The sequence below is a fragment of a genome, unplaced genomic scaffold (assembly GCF_019419815.1).
Source record: "Pyrus x bretschneideri cultivar Hongxiangsu unplaced genomic scaffold, Pyrus_bretschneideri_v1 Contig39, whole genome shotgun sequence".
NCBI classification, from domain to species: Eukaryota; Viridiplantae; Streptophyta; class Magnoliopsida; order Rosales; family Rosaceae; genus Pyrus; species Pyrus x bretschneideri.
Window position 1 is genome coordinate 1,541,270 of NW_025999712.1, and position 21,608 is coordinate 1,562,877.

General features: G+C 37.0%; 1 protein-coding gene, 1 long non-coding RNA gene and 1 pseudogene across 3 annotated transcripts; 1 reads left to right on the top strand and 2 right to left on the bottom strand.

Annotated features, from left to right (window-relative positions):
* Positions 1-5,365: 5,365 nt before the first annotated feature.
* On the top strand, positions 5,366-6,290 carry LOC125468495. The gene is made up of 3 exons (XR_007250914.1): positions 5,366-5,559; positions 5,654-5,764; positions 6,230-6,290. It is a non-coding gene; the product is annotated as an uncharacterized LOC125468495 (long non-coding RNA).
* Positions 6,291-10,375: 4,085 nt separating this feature from the next.
* On the bottom strand, positions 10,376-12,942 carry LOC103960783 (annotated as a pseudogene).
* A 2,388-nt stretch (positions 12,943-15,330) lies between these two features.
* On the bottom strand, positions 15,331-21,284 carry LOC103960743 (SMR domain-containing protein At5g58720-like). Of its 2 annotated transcripts, XM_048564494.1 has the most exons (12): positions 20,459-21,284; positions 20,243-20,268; positions 19,922-20,035; positions 19,204-19,287; positions 18,494-18,555; positions 17,573-17,805; positions 17,241-17,317; positions 17,111-17,167; positions 16,623-16,690; positions 16,422-16,528; positions 16,254-16,324; positions 15,331-15,758 (listed from the first exon to the last, which is right to left on the bottom strand). In XM_048564494.1, the coding sequence occupies exons 1-12, from the start codon at positions 21,048-21,050 to the stop codon at positions 15,636-15,638; spliced, it is 1,614 nt and encodes a 537-aa protein (XP_048420451.1). In that variant the 5' UTR covers positions 21,051-21,284; the 3' UTR covers positions 15,331-15,635. The 2 variants fall into 2 exon arrangements, with proteins under 2 accessions (XP_048420451.1, XP_048420452.1); XM_048564495.1 differs by lacking the exon at positions 19,204-19,287.
* Positions 21,285-21,608: the final 324 nt, after the last annotated feature.

Consider the following 21,608-nt stretch of genomic DNA (forward strand, 5'->3'; position numbering starts at 1 on the left):
AACATTTCAGACAAATATATAGCCATATGATGTTTGTTTTGTTTAGATGATTTGACAAATGCTTAATTTTCGTCAAACTTAGACTGCTCAGAAACCAAAATGTTAAACACAGAATTAAAACCATAATTTAATTCCTCACCTGCGGCCGTTTAGTAGTTAGTACTACGTTCTTATATTTACTTGTAACTAAGAGGTTTAAGGTTTGACAGTTACAAGCGAAAGGTTTTTTGTTCGATTCTCACCAAACAATGAGCTAAGGGGAAATGAGTGGGCCTAGGCTCACAATGGATTAGCAATAACTTGATTTAAACTTGCATTTAATGAAAATCGAACTTAAAATCTCACACTCACAAATGAAGAGAAAATCACTTGATCCTAATACTAAGTGGCGCCACCCTGCATTTTAAAACCATAATTAAATAATAAAAAAAATATCACTACTAGAAAATAGGGCTGACCCTAAAAAACATTGTGTGATAAACAAAGCCTACCGAAGTCCAATACAAAGCCTAAAATGGATTAAAAAAAAAACAAACAAATATATATATATATATATATATATATATATATATATTGATATAGTTTTTACACCCGCATTCTTCTTTTCGTCTTCCGGTCTTAATTGCCGCTTCGAAATTCTCGAGTTTCAGAATTCATGTCGAACACGGAACACCCAATTTGCATTCAAACATGGAATATCCAGCACAGTGGCGATGCCAGACGTCCCTTTCATTCCACCTGCAGCGGTAACGATCTGGAATATCAGGCTTTTTCTTTCATTCTTGTCAATTTTTAATATATGTTGGAATATATGTTAGTGCTTTCTATGATGTATCAGAGCTGGGCACGAGTTAGGCCAGGTCCAAAATGAAAGGGACCGAACTGGACCGATTTGAAAATAAAACGAAGTGGGGCGGATCTGATAATAGAAATTTGAAAACGGAATCCGGATCTAACCCAGGCCATTTCAAACGGGTCGGTTCCTACGGGTCGACGGGTTTTTTTTTTTTTTTTTTTTTTTTTTTTTTCAGAATAGAAACTATCTGATTGAGCTTCAAAATTAGATGGGTTTCATATCCATAACCTAATCTCTCTTAAAAAACAATCTAACAATCATGATGATTAAAGAAAATTATAGATCTAGAGAGAGAGGTTCAGGGTTAATTTAGGTGGAGATGTAGTGTAGTACGATAAATTTAGTACTGATTTGTGAACTATGGTATTGATCAAAATTTGAATAAACCCAGAAAGCATTTGGCATAAAACAATTCACAAAAAACCCAAAAAGTGTTGCTTTGGACCAATCAACCGTGGAGATGTCCCATAGAAAGTATTTTGCATAAAATCCAGAAAGAGCTTCGCATCTACAAAATCCCATAGAGAAGCAATTCCCACCCAGGCAGAAAAACAAACCCAATTTCCAATCGAGTTGAGAGGCACTGAGGGAGGGAGTCGACGTCGAACCACCGACGAACAATTCCCACTCACAACGACAACGAACGGTGGATGGTGTGTGAATTATGGAGAGAGAGAGATCAAGAAACTGAGAGAGACCCGTGTGAATTGTGATTTTGTGATATGTGTGGAAAATGGGTGTGGACGGTGGAGATTAATTCAATAAAAAATTGGAGTGTTGATACGGTCCGGGTCAGGGACCCGTGTCCTCAAATATTTGGACCCATAGAAAATGAGAGGTTTTAAGTTTGATACTTATAAGCGAGAGGTTTTAGATTCTATTCTTACCAAATAATGGACTAAGGGGAAGGGAGTGGACTTAGCCTTACAATTGGTTAGTAATAACGTGGTACAAACTCGCATTTGGCAAGAATCATACTTAAAACCTCTCACTTACAAGTGAAGAGGAATATTACTAAACCTTAATAGTAGGTGGCACCAGCCTGCATTTTAAAACCATAAATTAAATAAAAAAAATTATCACAACCAGAAAATAGGACATACCCTAAAAAACATTGCCTGACGTACAGGGCCGACCCAAGACCAATACTAACACGTCCCTGTCCAGAGCCTAAAATGGATAAAAAAAAAAAAAAAATTATTATTTTGATACAGTCTGCACACCCACATTCTTCTCTTCGTCTTCCGGAATTGCCGCTTCGAAATTCTAGTTCCAGTATTCAAGTCGAACACGGAACACCCAATTTGCATTCAAACATGGAATATCCAGCACGGTGGCGATGCCATACGTCCCTTTCATTCCACCTGCAGCGGTAACAATCTGGAATTTCAGGTCAAACCCATTTTTTTCTTTCAGTTTTATCGATTTTTAATATATGCTAGTGCTTTCTATGATATATAATATATGTTTGAAAAAAAAAAAAATATATATATATATATATATAATATATGTTAGTCAGTTAGTGCTTTTTATAATATATGATATATATTGGAATTATAATTTTTATTAGAAATTTTTGTTATGCTGTGTGTAAGTAACTTTTGTAACAAATTATTAAAGCCATGTCTATGAGAAACAACTCTATAATAATATGAAGAAAAAAAAAGGAAAAGGATAACGAAATTTCTGAAAGTTTAAGAGAATCTCTTAATAATTTTTTTTTCCCAAAAAGAATGAGACATTTGTAAATTTGATAGAAAATGATGTTACACAGATTCACAAAAAAACACGCAATTGTCAAAGAATTCCAAATGAGAATCAAGAAAGAGATATAGCATTGGAAACAAGTAATAATTAGAATTACTGTTGTTGTGAAATGACTTGTCATCTGTAATTTAGCGTTTCGTGGAACAAATGAAATACCTTATGAAGTATCTAATGGCAACTTCTTAGGTTTACATGAAATAATTGCAGAGTTTTATCCAATAATGCAAAAGCTAAAAGAATATCAACAAATTTTTCACAGAATGACTACAATAATTTACGGTTGACAAACTCATGAACAACTTCTATCAATTTTTCACTATCAATGACCAAAGTGAGGAGTTATGTCAATCTCAATGATCATTTTGGCTGAAAAGCCGCATATCTTTGGGTATTCGAGAAATAAAGTTATTGTATTCTTTCCAATTTTTTCTTGAAATGAAAAGAGAATACATGGTAACTCGCCTTTTGATTTGATATTAAGTGTGGAAAATAAATGTATGTGCTTTTAATTGTTTAGTCTCAAGCTTTAATATTAAACTTAAATTGAATGACAACTAATCTTTGATTATTATGTATTCAAAAAAATGGGGCTTCATGTGACGTTGTGGAAGAGGAAAGACTTGAAAGAAAAACTTGTAACACCACGTTTATAAAGGGTGATACTATGAAGATTAAATTTATAGATAAAATTTACAAATTAAATGATGTGTTACTAGTAATGTCACTTCGATTCCAACACTTTTTTACTCAACTTACCTATAACAAAAAGCCCTTTTTGGGAGAACTCTTGCTCACAAGCAGCCAGAGCAGTCGCTGGAAGAACAGGAAGACTTGGTAGGGAATACTCTGCCTAGTGTCATTTCTTGTGGCCCATAGACCGCATGTAACACAGTTGGATAGCTCCCTCTAAACCATGTTTCAGTGTTCTGTTTTACTTCCCGTCGTCAAATCCGCCAAATTTGGTCAAAATGCATTTTGATGAGGCAAAGTGGATTTTGCACACTTCAAGGGACAAATACAAGCAAAACAGAAAATAAGAATGGAAATTTTATTCGAACTCATCTAATATTTTTCTACATCAACTTACTTTCTTCATTCATATTGTTTTTTATTAAATAATTAATATCTCTTTAAACCCAAATTTATTATCTAAACTATCCTCTCAAACCCAATTCAAAATGTAAAATTATATTTACACTCATTCTCTTTATAAAATAACATTTCTAGTTGAAAGTTTTTTTTTTCAAGGAGGCATCTTTTGCCCCCTATAATTGCATATGCCGGATAGGACTAGCATTTCCATGGTTGCTTTTTTCTTTTTTGGTGTTGATACCACAACCCATCCATGGACTTGGGATCCAAAAATCATTCCATAGACTTGAATTGGCCAAGAGAATGTTATGCAAGCTCCAATTCAGTCCTTTTTAAATCGAGCATGTTCATGTACTTTTTAAGAAACTTTGAAGTGACATAGGACTGGGTGTTTTGCTGCTATGTTAATAAACAAATTAAAGCTATTTCGAATAAAAAAAGATGCAAGACATGCCACCCGCTAGTTCGTGGCTAAGGTTGAGCAATCTTTATTTGCACAAAGAATCAAGTTTTATGTCTTTGCAGTATTAATCAAAAGTTCTTGTACTGGTGTTTTGGGGCGCATACAGACGACATAGAGAAACAAATACAATATAATATAAAAAGTATGAAATTTAATCCAAAGAAGAAGTAAACAAACAAAAGATTCATACATCGAGTCATACTTTAGTTGGAGGATTAAAAACTTCAAAATCACCATCCATCAATAGAAAAGCTTGTTTTTCTCTATCAGAGCTATTAGGGTTTTAGTCGGAATGAATGTAAGATAAACAAAGAGTAATGCTAGAGTTTAGTTATAGTATGTGGGTCTATTGATAAATTTGATTTTTATTATTAATTTCATTTTGTACTTAATAGTAATTATATAATAGGATAAAATAGATAATTAACATTTAAAAATTAAATTAGGTGTAGAAAAAAGTTAGATAGATTTAAGTAAAATTTCCCAAACAAGAAAGAAAATCAAACGACGATGTATGTTATGACCGAACGGTTTCGGTTTCATTTTCAGGTCATTGTCAACTAAGTTAAGTTTTACACGGTTTTCTACACACAGTATGTACAACAATTCACCTTGAGCTGAGCTAGTTTCTTCAACAAAGGCGCTGGATAATTTTGAAACCTAGAGAAAAGAGATGAATATGGACATTTGTAAACCTGGCCTCCGACACGACAGGCGACTACACTAAACAATAACCATCAATTGACTGAGAAAATTCAGAGATTTTTCAATGTAACTAAAACACGAGATATTACTATATCAATAGTGAGATACGTGTGCCAAAAAGTTAATAACTTAAAAAATATAATTTCTCACCACTTATATAAAAACACATGGTATATTAATCATGTTCCCGTCACAATGAAAAATTTCTCGAGAAAATTGACTAGAAACATAATTTGTGATGGATTTTACGAGAAATTTTTTATTGTAACCGGAATATGGGTGGTACACCACTTATTTTTATAGAAGTGGTGAGAAATTTTATTTTTTAAATTATTAACATTTTAACATACATATCTTATGTGACACCCCGTCCCGAAACTATCGAAATGCATAGGTGAAATGACCATTTTACCCCTAGTTTGTTTTGTTATGTTGTTTGGTTGTTTGTGTGGTGTTGGCAAGTGTTGGGCCACACACACACACACACTGTCTCACTCTCCCTCTCCCTCTGTCATTTTCTCTGTCTCTCTCTCTCTCTCCCGAGTTCCCTTTCTTCTTCTTCCTTCTGTAAACGTACGGACAAGCACACAACTCCCTCAAACCGTAGCAGATCGAGGAAACCAAGGGTGCAGTCGTGATCGTGAGGTCGAGGGGAACACAGACGTACCATTTTCAGGTAGGGAAACCACCATTTTCATGTCGATTCGAGATTTTCCGATTTGAGCACTATTCATGCAAACTCATTTTAGCATGTTTTTGGACTTTTGAAGCACATAGATGTCTTAGTGAGGTTCCCAGGAATCTCGGAGTGTTTCGTTGGACGAATTTGGACGTCGGGATCGTTGGGTTCGAGTTTGGCCGGTTTTGGAGTTTGTGGACAGGTATGATTTAGTAATTTTTAGGCCTTAAAACTTGTAGGGCCCGTGTTCTACTAGTCCTAAGCTTTAATTTGGTGCAAGAATCATGAAAAACGGTTGAAAAACGAACGAGAAAACACGATTTGCAGGTTTTCCGGCGACGGCGCCGGAGTCTCGCCGGAGAAGGTGACGGAATATTCCGTCAGGGTTATGACGGAATTTTCCTGACGCCGTTAACGGAATCTGTCAGTTTTGACGGAATATTCCTAACGGCGTCAGTTGACGCCGTCCGTGTGCACCACACGTGCCTGCGCGTGGCCAGCGCGTGCGGCGGAGGAAATTTTTTCTAAAAATATGGTTGTGATCCTGAGGTTGTGTAGAGCACGTTGGTATATTCATTTGTCCATTTTGAGCAATGTATGAGAAGTTATTTTGAACGGAAGGTTATGTGCTTTAAAGTTAACGTTTTTATAGTTAATTCGCATATAGGTGATTCCTATCCCGAGGACGAGCGTGCACACTCGAGGCAGGGGGGGCTACGACCCTTCCACATACCAGTGAGTGGGCTTTTGGTTTTCCGTATATACCTATATACATATTAATTCCCAGAAATTAGTATAAATGTTTAATCGTTATATGCCATTCCTTTTATATAATTGGTGGTTATGCATGATTAGTTGCATATACGTTTACTTATATATTCAATTATGCATATGTCTATATATATAATGGTGCTGTGGAGGCACAGATAAGTACCAGGTAAGCGTTGTTTAACAATTGCATTAAATAGTGATTAGAGGTGCTTAGAGAGCTCATAACCTGCACCCCCGGTGTTAGTGCTCCCGCCCAGAGTAGGGCACAGTCCTTCACGTGTTGTTCACCTCCCGCACCACACGCTCAGCTTGGATCCAAGTTAGGTGCACAGTCTTGTCGTACAGACCACTCTAGGTGGTTCCGACTCGTAGGTGACCCGCGATTATTCGCACAACCTTCACGTGATCATAGCACTAGAGCGTTTATATGTATTACACCCAGGCCTGTCGTACAGACCACTTTAGGTGGTTCCGACTCGTGGGCAGGTTCAGATATAGTGATTGAGATTTGAGCTCTAGATTCAGCCGTACAGGTCACTTAGGGGGACTCCGGCTGCCAGATGTTATGCTATTGATGTGATTTATACCTGAACACTTACCTTTCATTCTGAGGTTCCGACATGGCATATTATGGAGCATGATTGGCATATCTATATATATACGTGCATATGTTTATTTTCTGGGAAGTATACAGGTTTTACGGCGAGGGGTTAGAATGTATTTTACTAAATGGTTTTCAAAGAGCTTTGTTTTTGTCCACTCACGCTTTTGTTTTGCGCCCCTCCAGGTTCTAGTAGCTTAGCGGGTTCGGTGGTTTTCCCAGAGGATGTCCCGGCATTTCTGACAGACACTCACCGATGTAGGGTCACCTTCGGGTGCACTATTGTTGTATCTTTTCCTTTGGACTCTGTAGACTTTAGGCTCTGAATTCAGCGTCTCACTTATGCTAGCATTTATCTTATCACTTTATGTATGCTAGTTTTAAATTATTCGTACTTTTATATTACTTCTTTTAGCTTCCGCACTGTGCACATGGCTACGTCACTTCCACGTGACGACCAGCATGCCCTGATCTCGGTTGGGGTGTGTCATCTTATAATTTGTATATTAACATATGATATATTATTCCGTATACCGATTACACTATTTCTCAGGTTTTACAAGCCATGCTAAAGGAATCCGACACGACGTTAAGGCAATACATTTAGGCAAACTTTGTCAATTGTCATTTTAAATATTTTTATATTTTCCTTTCGGTGTTGCATTGAGCAACTTTGTCATCTTTTATCAATGAAACAATATTTTCTAATATTTGTTTTACTTCATTTCTTTTATATTCTGCATGGATTTGAATTTTTTGCTAAAATATTTTATTTCAACTTTTAACAGCAAAATATGCTATTGATCTGTCCCTTATTTGTTTTTAATTGAAATCTTACACGGATATCTGAGTAACCTAAGCTAATGTAAAAATTAATTGTATTGTTTTTTCTTTCTTTCAATTTTCTGATTCTACCTTAAAAAAAAAAAAAAAACTGATGTAAAACTCGAAGAGGCATTGATAATTTTGTCCTGTAATTGGATTACAAATTGTTTTATTTATTTGTTTTTTAAGTTAAAGTTTTTCATTTGTTTTTATTTATTTATTGAATTTGTAATTCTCTAAGCGTTTGACAAAGTAAGATCATCTCTAAATGAGATGTCAAATATGTCAAATAGGATTAAAATATATTTAAGTATTCGTCAATCGATATGCCATATATGATGTGGCATGTGAGTCATTTGACTCATTGCTTTCTAGCTGCCTTTTTTTACAACAAACAAAGAAGGAGTCAAATACAATTTAATTTTTAATGCATGGGTCTCATTAACAACCAATAGAATAAAAACTAATACTAATTTTGATTATTTTTTAATAGTTAATGTAACTCTAGGCCCAATAAAATAATAAAATAAATTTAGCATTTGTATTCAATTTGTCACATTAGCCATCAAATAAAATTTTGACATAATATTTTTGACATCTCCTTTGAAAATGCTCTAAGATTTGGGATTGCTCTCTCTCAAAACCCACGTCAACTTTGTTGGGGTTTCCACAGGCCCCCAAAACCTATTCTTTTACCAAGCAAGTAATTTGTTGGTTTTCTATGACGGTTTCCCTTGAATTTTGATTTCATGTTTAGAGCAATGATGAGTTGGTTTCCCTTTCTTTTTTTCTCTTGACTTACTGAACTACGAGCTCTTTTGCAATGTTCCATGTATTAACCTAAGAAAACTATGAAGAACAATGGATTGCAGAATTGATGAGAATGAAGAAGACTAGAGAGATTCAAAGAGAGAAGAGAAAGAGAGAGAGATTGTATTAATTACTTTTAGAAAGTATTACAATATATCACAAATGAAAGACCTATCACCTCTTCTATATCCACAAATGATAATTACAACAATACCGTTCTAACCTTGTTAACTAACTCATTCACTAGATAATGCCACATGACATTTTTGTTATTTCAGTTATTACCATGGACGTTGTTTCTTTTGTCTTTGATCATTTGTACTTATTGTTCAGGTGATTGTTTTTAAGGTATATCAATCAGGATTTGGATCCTCTCCTGAGCTAATGGAGAGGATTCTCTTGATCCATCATTATGAACCGTTGGATTTTTATCCAACGGTTACAATTATTATAATTTTAAAGGGACTCTCTACTTGTAGCCGTTGGATAAAAATTTAACGGTCTATGATGATAGGTCAGAAGAATCCTCTCCATTAGCTCAGGAGAGGATCCAAATCCTATCAATCAGTTCTCTAGGTCTGACTGCCCACACAATAAAATACTTATTTTTTGACTTGGAATTCAGTACATGCATTGCTACTCATTTTTCCATACTTTTTTAGATCTTATAAATCCTGTGTCCTTTTATGCATTTTTTTTCTCTTAATTTACAATTCATCAGAATAAAGGTTTATATTTCCATTTACAATAGGATGAAAACAATCACATTATTTGCAGGTTAAGAATTGTGGTAGAAGAGTTTATTGTGATCAACTTAATAAAATTGTGAGATGAGCAATTCGGAAAGTCTACTTCCTTCTACATATGTCAATTTTAATTATTGATGAGCAATTGAAAATTTATTTTTTCTCCTTGTGGTACACTTAAATTGGTGGATTAACATATGTTTGTTTTTAACATATCTTATTAAATGCATATGAGAATCCATTGAAGAACGTATTCAATTTCTTTTAGCAATTAAGAAAACTGCTCCACAATAATTACATTTTATCTCCTCATCTTCACTTAAAATGTCATGATTTACAGTAACAACTTCTATTTTTTTCAATTTGTAAACATAGAACATATGAGGAAACAAAAAACTCTGAAGTGTCGATCAACTTAGTTCGAAAATGCTGATTAGTATGTGTAAATAGGATTGTAAATATGGTTGTACATATATTTGTAAATAGAGTTGTAAACATAGTTTGTAAATATGCTTAAATAGAGTTGTGAACTCGTAGCATCACGCAGGCACCATTGCTTGTAAATACATGTTTCTAACTTTTTGTATTATTTTATATTTTATTACAAGCACACTTATCTACTTGATTCCAAAAACGAAAAAAAAAAAAGTATTTTGGTCACCTGAATAATTTCCAGAAAGTACTTGGATCTAAATGGTGGAAAACTTGAATAATTGCAATAATGTAGCTTGGAAAATGTCAAGATGTTGAACTTAATTAGAGTATTTGCATGCGTGTTCATTATATTTATAATTTTCATTTCATTCATCATAATATATTTTGTTGTAAAAATTTAAATAAACTAATGTTTGTTATACAATATATTTCAATGTGCTTTGTCTTATTCATTTAGCTATATTAAATTCAATATAATATATTTTGGTACACACATTCATACATATATTTCGGCACAAACATTTCGGTCTATTAATTAAATATTATACATTTTGGTACTAACATTTCAGCGGATACATTTCGGTATATACATTTAGATACAATAATTAATATAATATATTTCAGTGCATAGATTTCGGTATAAACAATTCAATACTAATATTTAGGTCCATTAATTTTTTTTTTTTTTTTGTAAGGAAAGTCTATAGTATTGACTGCAAAAAGAGATTAATCAAATCTTGGGCAAGGAGGTCCTAAATAACATCAGAAGGCTTCTCAAACTAAACTAGTCCATTGCCAATTAAAATAGCAAACTTGGCCAATCTATGAGCAGCACCATTACATGTTCGAGGGGTGTGCAGGAACTCCGTAGTTCGTAGGGTGAAGAAGGCGCGCAACTTGAGTGACGTCTTGTGCTATAAGACCCATCGCAGACAGCCTCCCAGAGTGGGTTACAGATGGGAGCAACAGCTTGGGAGGAGTCACTCTCCACCACAACTTGGTGGACCCCGAGTTGATGTGCAAGCCTCGCACCCGCCAGCACAGCTAATAACTCCACTTGAAGCACCGATCCCACTCCGACCTTCCCCCGCCCAGATTTTCACCAAGCTTCGTAGCACCATCCACATTTACTTTAACCCAGCCCTCCGTGAGGAAGATTTTTCAATGTGACCGGTATATATACGGGGATGATACATTATGTATCATTAAATAAATTATGGGATATGTATGCTAAAAAATTAATAACTTAAAAAATAAATTTTCCGTCATTCCTATTAAAACATGTGATGTATCACTTATGTTCCTATCACAACTAAAAATTTCTCCCTCCGTTGGAACGCTCCACTTGATCCGGGGAGATTGCCTAACTCCCTTGGGTGTGGAATTTGCTTCCTTGAAAGATTGAAGCCAACAAGTGGCCCTCCGAACCACCTCCATCACCTCACACATCAATAGACTATAATCAATATGTAATTTAACACTAGATTTTTATTAAATTTAAATCTTTTGTAAAGATTAAAAAAAACAAAAAACAAAAAAACTTTCTTTAACTACGCACCTCATGAAGACTCATGTTAGCACTAACAATACTTTAATCACCCAAAAACTATGGTCGCCAGGTCATGGAATATCTAATACATTGAAACGTTAACTTTTTATATTGCAGGAAAATAAAATATAGAACGAATGAGTTATAAACAATTTCATTAATGGAAGAAAAAGTGGAAGAAATACTAAAACTTGAATAACACAAATGTTATTTATTTTATTTTATTTTATTTAGGGAAATTAATAACACACACATCAACACTTAACTTCCATAATTCATGAGCACCCGACCAGTTGGAGAAACATAAGAGAGCAATTGGCTATCACATTCGAATTTGGCCATGACCTTCTCCTCCAAGCTAACATATGCCTCTATTCCGTTACCCTTTTTGGTGTCCCTGAAAACCACTAAGTTATTGTAAACCAGTGCCGGTGACCCCACCCACGTAGGCCTCCCCCAACCAAAATCATTCTCATAGAGTGGAAACCCACAATGACTACTGAAGCCAAATAACGTAGCCGTGTCCTTACCTAGTTGCATCATATCTTGCAAGAGTTCGTCACCCTCTTGTAGTTTCTTGATACACTCGTTGTCAATCTTGTTTGTTTCTTCTCGTAGCTCCCCAAGCACCGTCCCGTCATCACATTCTTCATCATCGGAACTGTTGCTTAGAATTTGCAACGTTACAATTTATTCGTAGCGCAACCCTTTGCAGCCGCCACAAATCGATTCCATATGAAGGTGGTTAAGGTCTCGACGCGGGAAGGGCGTTTTGACGTAACATTTTTGGTATTCCGTTGGTATTTTGCTCGGAGGGTTTCTATTTCAGAAGCGTTGCAAATAAACCTCCGTGTTACCTTATCTTTGGTGAGTGGCATGCTACCACCTGATCCAAGGTTGAACTCCTTCGGTGGGGGGAAGAGTGCAGCTGACACAAATTGTGGAGGGTCTATATTGGCTTGATCTCCGCGTGCGGTGGCGGCCCAGGTGTTCGTGAACACGAATTGGACAACCCGTCAGCAAACTTGTGAGACACGCATTGGCCGATTGCAAACCCTCCGCACTGAAACATGTTGAGCTGGACCCCTCCGGGAATTTCGTTGTGGTAATTTTCGAGTTCAAATGGGAAGAACCTGTTGAGCTGAGCAAGGTTAGGGTTTTTGAGAACATCGGAAAGCGTACAGTTGCGCACTTGAGCTTCAACAAAGGGAATGCCGTCGTCGTTGCAGTCGATGAATTTGTTGTCTTTCACTCGTCCGGCTAAAGGGTAGTAAAGGGTTAAGACTTGGGACAAGGACTGCTTGAGGTGGTTGGATATTACTGTAATTTTGGGTTGTGTGTGGCCATTGAACTCATAGAAGAAGAGCAGAGGGATATAGAGTGGGGGTTCTAATTGATCGAGAAAGAAGTACTGATATCGGCGAAGATGGTCGGGGGTTGGAGAAGATGGTTTGATAATCTCCTTGGAGATTTGTTTAACCTCAACGCTCATGATAATTTTATTTCTCCTGTTGAATTAATGAAGTCCCATTGTTTTGTTGTTGAACAAACTTATAGACGAAGGCAAGTGCTTGTTAAGCTATGGGCAGCCGGTAAAGCAAGTTCCATTCTTTAGGATATTCGTTTTTTAACAAACAAGCACATGGTCATTTTGATTTTAATTTTGGCTATGGTTCTGAGATTTACATAACACATCACTTTGGTCTCTGAGATTGAAAATCAATAGAAATGGTCCTGAGATTGTCCACCATCCATTATTTTGGTCATTCTGTTAAAAACTCTGTTAAGTGTCATGGAGCTCTTAGCCGGAAGTTTAGGCAACTTTCAAAGCTTCATAACTCAATTGTTTCTTAACCAAATTCGATCCATAATATATCAAAATGAAGATAGTAAAGTGTAGAACAAGATTATACCATTTGAAAGCCCAATGGTTGACTGAGACGGCCAGAAAATAGCCTGAAAGGTGACTGATCAGCCGGAAAACTGGAAAACTCGCCTAAAACTGGGTAAACTTTAAACGTTCATAACTTCTTCAATACTCAACGAAATCGAGTGATTCAAAAACGAAAATCATACTTCTCGATGAGACAAAGAGAATGTTACCTTTTTTTATGGCTAACTCGCCGTGGTTTGGCCAGAAAACGGCTCAAAATTGGCTGTCTTGGCCTTGAGTTAGCCACTTTCGAGCCTAAGGTAGTTCCCGTTGTAGACTTATCCAATGAAAACTTGAAGCCTGGAACAGATGCATGGCTCTTGGCATGCAAACAAGTCCAGCATGCACTAGAAGAGTACAGCTGCTTTGAAGCTGTTTACAGTAAAGCTACTTTGGAAATTCACAACTCCATTTTTTCTGCGACAAAAGATCTTTGTGACCTTCCATTAGAAACTAAAATGCAGAAGACCAGTGATAGGCCTTTCCACCTCTATTTTGGCCAACTTCCACTCAATCCTCGCTATGAGAACTTGGGCATTCAAGATCCAGCATCCTTAGAAGGAGCTCAACGCTTCACAAGTATCATGTGATCTGAATTTAAATTCTGACAACACAAACGTGGTTTAATATTAAAATAAAATAAAAACTATGGTAAAAAAGCATTGCAACACTTGGATATTAAAATTGTGTCTAATTAACATTGTCTTTGTTCTTTGAGCTAGTGAAAGCGTTCGTTCCTTCTCGAAGGTGGTGGTAGAATTGGATCAAATGGTGACAAGAATGGTGTTTGATACTTGTGGTGGGAAATATGTTGAATACCTACTTTGTCCTTGGATAATTTTTAATAAAAAAAAAGTGGAAGAATAATTAACCATCCACAACGTGTGCATTTGAAAATTCATTTAAAACATGTAAAATTACAATTTAGTCTTATTTTGTTTGGTCAATTGTTCATTGTTCTTTTCCATCAAAGTGAGAGGCATTGTGGAAATATTGAAAGTTTCACCATTTTTTATTTTTACTTTATATGGTGATGATTTACAATTGGAATTTTTGCATTTTTTACCTCTCTTTTCCGTGACAATTTCGTCAAATTGGCACCGATAAGATTGGTGTTTTAGAGCTATTTTTCTTGTAGTGTGAATTTATGCGGGATTTTGTAAGGGAATTTGGGTGACCACTTGGATTAATGAAACCAGGAATTCGAATTTGGTTGCCATTGCATCTAGTGGGTATGCTTGATTGCCAACGTACTTTGTTCATATATACCGAGGTTTTACTGTATTTAGTCGTGGACGATAACCACAAGGACCATGCATGCATGCATTTCCTTCTTATTTTGCTTCACTCTCTTCGAATACCACGTGCTGGCATTTTTTGTTCAATGTGCAGTGCACGGGGAGCAAGATAAATAAAAACTCATCCTCTCCTTCCCTTTTCGGCCTGCATCTTCTTAGTTCTTTTTATTTTTCTTTCTGATGCAGGTTCAACAGTGCACAGTTCCTTGCCTTTTGCGGCTACCACTGCCCAGTGGGGCTCGAGCGTTTCTTGTTTTTTTTACCACCAAACTTTTCATCCTAAGAAAAGAAATACATGTTTCTAACTTTTTGTATTATTTTTAGACCTTTTAGACAAAATGGTCTCTGGAATACATTTAACTCCTCATTTTGGTCCCTAAAAAACGATAGAACTAGTCTTTGGGCTGTCCACTGTAAATCACTTTGGTCCCTAACTTACGTAGAATAAAAAGCCATTTCGAGGGAGAACCCTTGCTCACAAGCTCCGTCTAGCCGGAGCAGTAGCAGGAAGGATAGGAAGACTTGGTAGTGCCTTCTTGCGGCCGGTAGACCGCATGTAACACAGTTGGCGAGCTCCCTCTAAACCATGTTCAAGTGTTCTGTTTTACTTCCTGTCGTCAAATCTGTCAAATTTGGCAAACGAGGAGCCCGTCCTTACCGTACATACGGCGCGAAAACACAACTTGTGAGCATATGTTGGGTCAACATGCCTTTTGATGAGGTAAAAGTGGAACTCGCACACTTGAAGCGGCAAACACAAGCAAAGCAGGAAACAATAAACAGTAACAAACAACGATGTATGTCATGATCCAACAGTTTCAGTTTCAATGCATTGTCAACTAAGTTAAGTTTTACACAGTTTTCTCAAGTTATATACATGCCCTACACGGTAAGTACAACGAGCAACTTGAGCTGAGCTAGTTTCTTCAATAGAGGCGTCTAGATAATTAAGCGACCTAGAGAAAAGAGATGAATATGGACATCCGTAAACCTGGCCTCCGACACGACATTAAGGCGACTACACTAAACAGTAACTCCCTACTGACTGACAACATTAACCAGAAACACAACCGGTGGTGGGTATTACATACCATGCTAAAGGAGGTTACTCGGGATCACTCTCCGCATCCTGAAAGCTGAACTCTCTATGTGAACCTAGCTTGAGTAATACCATTCCTCGATTCTCTTCCCTCCATTGAATACCTTCATTCTCAGCAAGTTCGATGACCTGCACAAAGCAAGCAGTAAGAAAAATATTGAACGAAGCTTATATTTTTAAAGTTGAGAGATCAAATAATCCAATTAAAGAAACCAAGATATACTTTGGACAGTTCTGAGATTTCTTCTTACAATGTTTCCATAAAAAATGGGAAGGTAAAATTCAACGATCATTACTTTCATTTATTACGCTATAGCCAAATACCCCCATGGCAGGGGAAGAAGAGAAATAAAACCTCATTGTTATGAAAACTCAAACTTCCCAAAAAGAAAACAGTTGTTAGCGTTCAACCGCTCCAAAAAGCATATCCCTAATCAATATACAATCGAGTTAAATAACACCAAAATTACAGTAGCAATATACGAAGGCACCATCATAAAGTAAGAGACATTTTATTTACACATACATTAACTCAGTCACCAGTTTGATCAGTTTAATATGCATTACCAAGCACCCCACTATTTCCCCAAAAAATTCATGCCAAAGAGAATTTAAAACCCCTACCGATTGCTTCAGCTTTGACCTTCCATAACCATGCGACCCGCTCCCTGTGATAACCCTGAGGAATTGAACCGCTGTACCGGAGCAGACAAGTAAATAGACCATACCTAATAAAATTGCAGATCAAAATTGTTCAAAGAGAAAGCAAAAAGAAAATTGCAAAACACTTACATTGTGCATAAGTTCCAAACAGTAGATGGATTTTTAAAAGTTTCATGGCTTGTTTGACATGTTGCCCATGCAAATCAATTGTTATCACATTTTCTATGCCCTTGTTTCTGCAGATTAGAACATTAGCTTAGTTTGTCTACAAACACAAAATGCAAGAGTTGCATAAGACAACGAATATTTTCATGCCATCATTGCACCAACCTAGCTTTAAAGATTTCCTGGCTTGCCTTTTCGTCAGCTGCTTGTGCCAATTTAGTTTGTACCTTCGCCTAGCCAATCAAAATATAAGAGGTAACATTAATATCTCAACTTGAATTCAACTTCTTTCTATAAAATATAACTAAATACATTACAAAACACTTGTCCTGAGGCTTAGCCCGCTTGGAAATAAACCTTAAACTAACACTCAAGGGGCAACAACCTAGGGTAAGGTTTTTCCTAGACCATTGGGCAGATGAGGAAATTGATAGAGGGAAACTAATGGATGTGCAAGGTGCAAACTTTGGGTTATTGCCAATGCTGCTTTCTTGGATGTAAGTCCACAAATCTAGAGAACACGCTGGACAACCACTCCACCATCAATAGCAAAAACTGACATGCATGCCTCAAAACACAACATTCTTTTCAATACACAGAAAGCACACTTCCCAAACAACAAAACAACATTGTGCTTTTAGAGAAGCCCAGACCTGCTCAGCAAGGTAACTTGCATGTTCCCGTGCTCCTCTTGAATATGCCGTTGCAGCCTGCAGAAAAATGTTCCCTCATCAGTAAGTTACTGAAATAACCGCTGAAAGTAACGTGTTAAAACCATCTTACTTTCTGATAGTAGGACCTCATTGAATCCCAGTGCTCCTTTGCAGTTCCTCTGAATGCATGATATTCATCTCCTTGAGCTACACGGAAAAACAAAGATAAGACATTGCTATAGATATAGAAATTTACATATTTGGGTAGATTAAGGCATTGCTATAGTAGGATAGATAACAGTTAATTCAAAAAGAAAACAATAGGATACATTCAATAAATAATCAAATAAATCAAAACCTTCATTCTGAGAAAAATAAACCACTACTATAAAAGGAAATTAATCCCTTGCACAAGAGAAGATGCAAATGCAAAAGAAGCGTCAGGAGTTCGAAGTTCAATACCAAAATTGACCTGCTGTGCTTCCGCTGAGCCAGAAGTGCAAACATCATACCTAGGTGCCAATGACTGCAATTTAGTTGCAACATTCTTCCAATTCATGGTTTTTGGTTCATATTCAGGACTCTTGGAGATGTTAAACAAAGATTCCAACACCTTTTGAGAGAGATCTGCCGCAGTACTTTTGGGGCTAGCAGGAGAATGAGCTTCAGAATCAGTGAGTACCTTTGAATAATTCCTAAAACAAAGAAAACAACATCAGGTTCTATATTTTTAACATCCTCAAAGCAATGAACCAAAGAAATTGAGATACAAATTTTGGTCTAAAAAAGGGACTAAGAAAAATCTATATTGTGCCATATTTGGCTAAGCGGCATAATAGCATTTAAATGGTGAATGAAATACTTACTACCATAATTAGCACAAACTAAATGTATTTACTGAAAAACAAATTATGACCATCCAGATTGAAAACAATTGGACATCTAGTTTTAGACAATATCAATTGTATCTCCGGGAAATACCTCAAAAGGGAACCAAAATGAGTGAATTCTTCAATAACATAATCTACTTATCAATCTCATGATAAGCTAGCATCATATGTAACTAAATGCATGGGCTCTAAATGTTTGAACATAATATTACAGTGCACATCCCATTGCCAGATGGCTGATTAACGTATTAAACATTGTTGACTGTTCCTAACCATCAAAATCATATATGGCCACACACTTGAACATGACCACAGAACTCCATGAAAGTACTACATTTTGATAAGCTTCTCACAGTATGTATACTCAAAGTTTACATTAAAATAGAAAAAAAGGATAAATTACAGTGTACGGCCTAAGCATTCATCAAGAAAAATTAAAGTTAAAAACGAAGAGTCAATCAGAATAATTTAATTGCAAGCACATCCAGCATACCATATATTATCCTGCTCATATTCAGACGAATGCGAAGTGCAATCAGATGCCCTATCTGTCAGCTATCACAAAATTATGCCATCAGTACATATGCAATGAAGCACAGAAATTTAAACAAGTATACACAAACGTTTTAGAGGCCAAAATATGTACAAATAACAATTCATAAAAAATAACATGATCAACACTGTCAGTGGCTATCCTTCATAAGCCTACGTGTCAGGCCACTTACAAGTCTCTTACAGACAACAGCATAAACACATCCCAGTTTCAATAAGGCAACCCCTGGATAACAAGGGTAATGACTACGTCCTATTAAAAACTAAAACCGGTAATAACTACATCCTCTTCAACTGTTTCAAAAGTGTAACGAATCCAGGGCACCGAGATTGAATAAAAAGAGTCAAACCTAAACCAAGAGACCCATCCTAATCTGTCAAACCCGGAACCTAACTTTCTATTTGTTAGTCTGCATGTACATTTTGTGTGTGCACATGTGTATGTGTGTGTTTGAGAGACAGAGGAGAACGAGGTGATGGTGTTGCTTGCTGCAATTTAAAAATACAAAATACACCAAAAAAGACAAATGTTTTGATAGGTTAAAATTTCTAAATGACATCACACTAGTCATGTATACTTAAAATGAGTTGAATCAACCCCAGCCTCCAAAAACTCAACTCCCCACTTGCAAAGAAGCGAGCAGAGCATAATATTGAGAGGAGTCTTTGTTCTTCCATATTCAGAGGAGTCTTTGTTCTTCCACAGGACACAGTATAGTAACTTCTGGTGAGGGACTGATAAGAACAGATTCTTAGCAAAAAATAAACAAGTACAAGAAAGCATCTAGAGATGGTCCTGAATAGTACGAAATAAAAGATGGTTCACATCGATAAAACACAAATAAAGAAGCAAATGAAGAGCAAAAATGAAGGCCGCCCTAAATCTGTCATGTGGGCAAAGGTTGTTCTACTTTTACTGTCTAGGGTTTTAAAATACAGGGGCTCCAGCAGGCCTATTAGTCTTTCAATTTCCTCGTTCTACAAGAATTATATCCTTCTTTAAGGATTTTAGGTTTAAGTCTTTATAAATTACATCCTTGTAACTCTCTGGGTACAGTTTAAAGATTAATAGAATTGCAGGAGCTTTGCTTCGATCTAGGTTTGTGTGATGCAACCTTACCCTAGGAGTGATTTCTAAACCCTACAGGTGTGATGTTAATAGTTTCTATCCTTTTGATCTTCCTTTATCATTTTTTTCAAATATCCACTGTGCGTTCTTTCTACAACTCATAATTCAAAAAACTCAAACTATGCATGCGAGCTATCAAATAAATGTTCAGCACAATGAAAATGACTAAGAGCACAACTTTCACTATTATGTCTAACAATTATTTTCACACATTTAAGAACACAAAAAAAATATACTTACAGTGTCAGACTGTTCAAAGGGATGTCTACTATCTTCCTTAAAAAACATACTATAGTTAGAACTACTACTGGACTGTTCATACGAGGAAGAGACCTCAAGCAATGCATCCAGGGCCTGAAGAAGCATATAAATAATCATCAGATTACAACAGCAACAACCTAGAGGTTCAAATACGGATTCTCATTAGCTCGGACCAAGTTTCTAAAATGCCCGTGAAACCTGATGATTGTTCTGCAATCATCTTAAGCACTGACGGAAACATGATAGAAACTCTATACCGCAACTAACTCATCTTCCTTGGCATAGGGCAGCACTTAGTACCTTTTCAACATCATACCCACACTGAACTGCAAAACCAAAATTTCGGGTTATACAATATTTCCACTGAACGCACACCAAAGCAAACTTTCAGACCAAAAGACAATTCATCTTTCATTCATCGCTTTCGTTAGTATGCAAGTTGTAGTTCGTACAGAAACCGAAAAACCCCGAAATGATATTATCATAAACATAAAAAAACCAACAGAGGATACATACAAAGGACGTCTCTAACAACCGCCAAGCTCAGCTCAGACTCATCTCCAAGCATAGAACAAAGAAACTGCTCAGCTTCCTCTTGCCCAGCAGCACCTCCATTACCAAAACCCTTCAGCTTCGTCACTTTTGACGACGTTGGAGCCCTCCTAGGAATCGAGCTCACGTACTCCTTACCCAAAACCGTCGATACCGTTCCGGCGGCCGCCACAACCCTCTTCTGCTTACCCCTTAAACCCTTCTCGCTCACCAAATTCTGAATACAACCCGACTCAAACCCTTCCGACGAACCCGAACCCGAGCTCGAACCCGAGCTCGAGCCCGAACTCGAAGCCGCGTCCGATCCAGAAACGCCACTCGCTGTGGAGCTCGTGAATGGCTCTTCGGAACATTCAGCCACAGCCCGTTCCAAAATCTCCGCGGCCTTGCCCGCGTCGCCATCGGCTTCGCGATATGCATAAGTGGCGTCGTCAAGCGATACCGACGAGAAAACCTCCATAAGCGAGCGGATCACCTTCTGCTCTTCGTCTTCCTTGGCGACCGGCGTCGGAACCGCCGAGCTCTTCTTCCTCCTTCTCCTCTTCGTATGCTTCATCGCCGCTGCTGAAACAGCTAAAGTTTAACCGGAATCCGTCACGATGCCGACGATTGGACGATTGATAATATAAAACCCTGGCGCGAAAATTCGGTTGGGGGATATGAGCTTCTGCGAGGAATAGGGTTTCTGAAACCGGCCGGTGGACGAGGAATCAGATCAGAAACCCTAGGTTGGAGAGGTGGAGCGGGGGTAGAAACGGAGAATTAGAGAAGGGGATATGGCTAATTTAGGGATGTCGGAAAATAAAAGGAGGTAGTGGTGGTAGTGAGCCGTCCGGGTGGGTGAGGGGGTTGGCGAGTCGTTGACAGGGATTCATGTTTTATTTGTTTGTTGGTTTATTTGGGGGACGGCTTTTTGGAGTTCCCTTAACTAAGGAAAATGATTGCGTCCCGAAATGTACAGTAACACATAATGTACCGTTTTATATTTTGATCATATTAAAAGAACTTGGATTTTCATCTGATCTTCTTTACGAGGATTCTGATAATCCATTTGGATCATATTAAAAGAATTCGGATCCTTATTAGATTTTCTTTATGAGAATCCGAGAATCCA